The 881-nt window shown below is 28.1% G+C and overlaps 1 protein-coding gene across 1 annotated transcript in view; it reads right to left on the bottom strand.

The window, feature by feature from the left end:
* Window positions 1-99: 99 nt before the first annotated feature.
* LOC108578134 (probable ATP-dependent RNA helicase pitchoune) overlaps window positions 100-881 on the bottom strand; it is a 4,953-nt gene continuing 4,171 nt past the window's right edge. The window contains exons 8-9 of the mRNA XM_017941399.1: window positions 569-746; window positions 100-266 (exon numbers count right to left, since the gene is read on the bottom strand). Coding sequence (XP_017796888.1) covers window positions 100-266; window positions 569-746 — 345 coding nt within the window. The remainder of the gene's footprint in view (window positions 267-568; window positions 747-881) is intronic.

Below are 881 nucleotides of genomic sequence, written 5' to 3'. Positions count from 1 at the left end.
AAATGAGATGATAGATTGAATTTAAATTTGACATTGTCCAATATACACATGAATAAAGTATCTAATAATATTAAATTCATTCAAAATTTTCAAATACAATTATCTAGCAAATTGACGACTATCCTTTCCACGTTTATTCACCTGACGGAAAGTTTTGCTGCGATTTATTTGCCTTTCTGAATTTGTATTGTTCATGTTTTTAAAATATCCATAACCGCCTCCACCTAATCTCTTTCGTGGTCGTGCATTTTTACTTGTTCCCACTTCTATAGCAAAATGATGTTAAGGAAAACGTATTATAACTAGCTGTACAAAATTATCCGTGAAAAATATATAAATAATAAATTGAAGATTTTGTCATGAAACGTAATAAATAAATATGGCAAATTTTGTAATCTTTATAAAATTAAAATATGATCTTTGTGTACCGTACACGTAGACAATGAAACAGTCAAGCTTTTAGTAACGTTGAAAAAATCAAAATTTGTTAATATAATATAAGCGAAATTAAATAGTAAAATATTTATAGGTATTAAAGTTTGGTTAGATGTAATGTTAAAAAGGATACTTAAATCCACAGCTGGTGGAACCAGGAATCCAAAAGATTTTGCAGCTTTTGTTAAATCCAGTGTTTCTATATCGAAAATGTGTTTCAAGTGATGAGAATCATAAGCTCTTATATACGCTTTGAATGCTTCCTTCGCCGATGTATTTAAAAAGTAGTTTTTCGAAATCAATTTTTCAAGCTGAAACAGACCAAAAAAGACAATTTTATTATGTTAGTATATTAACATTTCAACATTTGTCAGAGTCGTTCGAAAGTTTTCGGTTCTAAGCATTTTATAAGATTTGTAATACCTAACTTTAGATATTGGCTCTAA

This window comes from Habropoda laboriosa, unplaced genomic scaffold (genome assembly GCF_001263275.1).
Source record: "Habropoda laboriosa isolate 0110345459 unplaced genomic scaffold, ASM126327v1 scaffold1329, whole genome shotgun sequence".
In the NCBI taxonomy this organism is placed as follows: domain Eukaryota; kingdom Metazoa; phylum Arthropoda; class Insecta; order Hymenoptera; family Apidae; genus Habropoda; species Habropoda laboriosa.
This window is presented reverse-complemented; position numbering and strand designations above follow the sequence as displayed.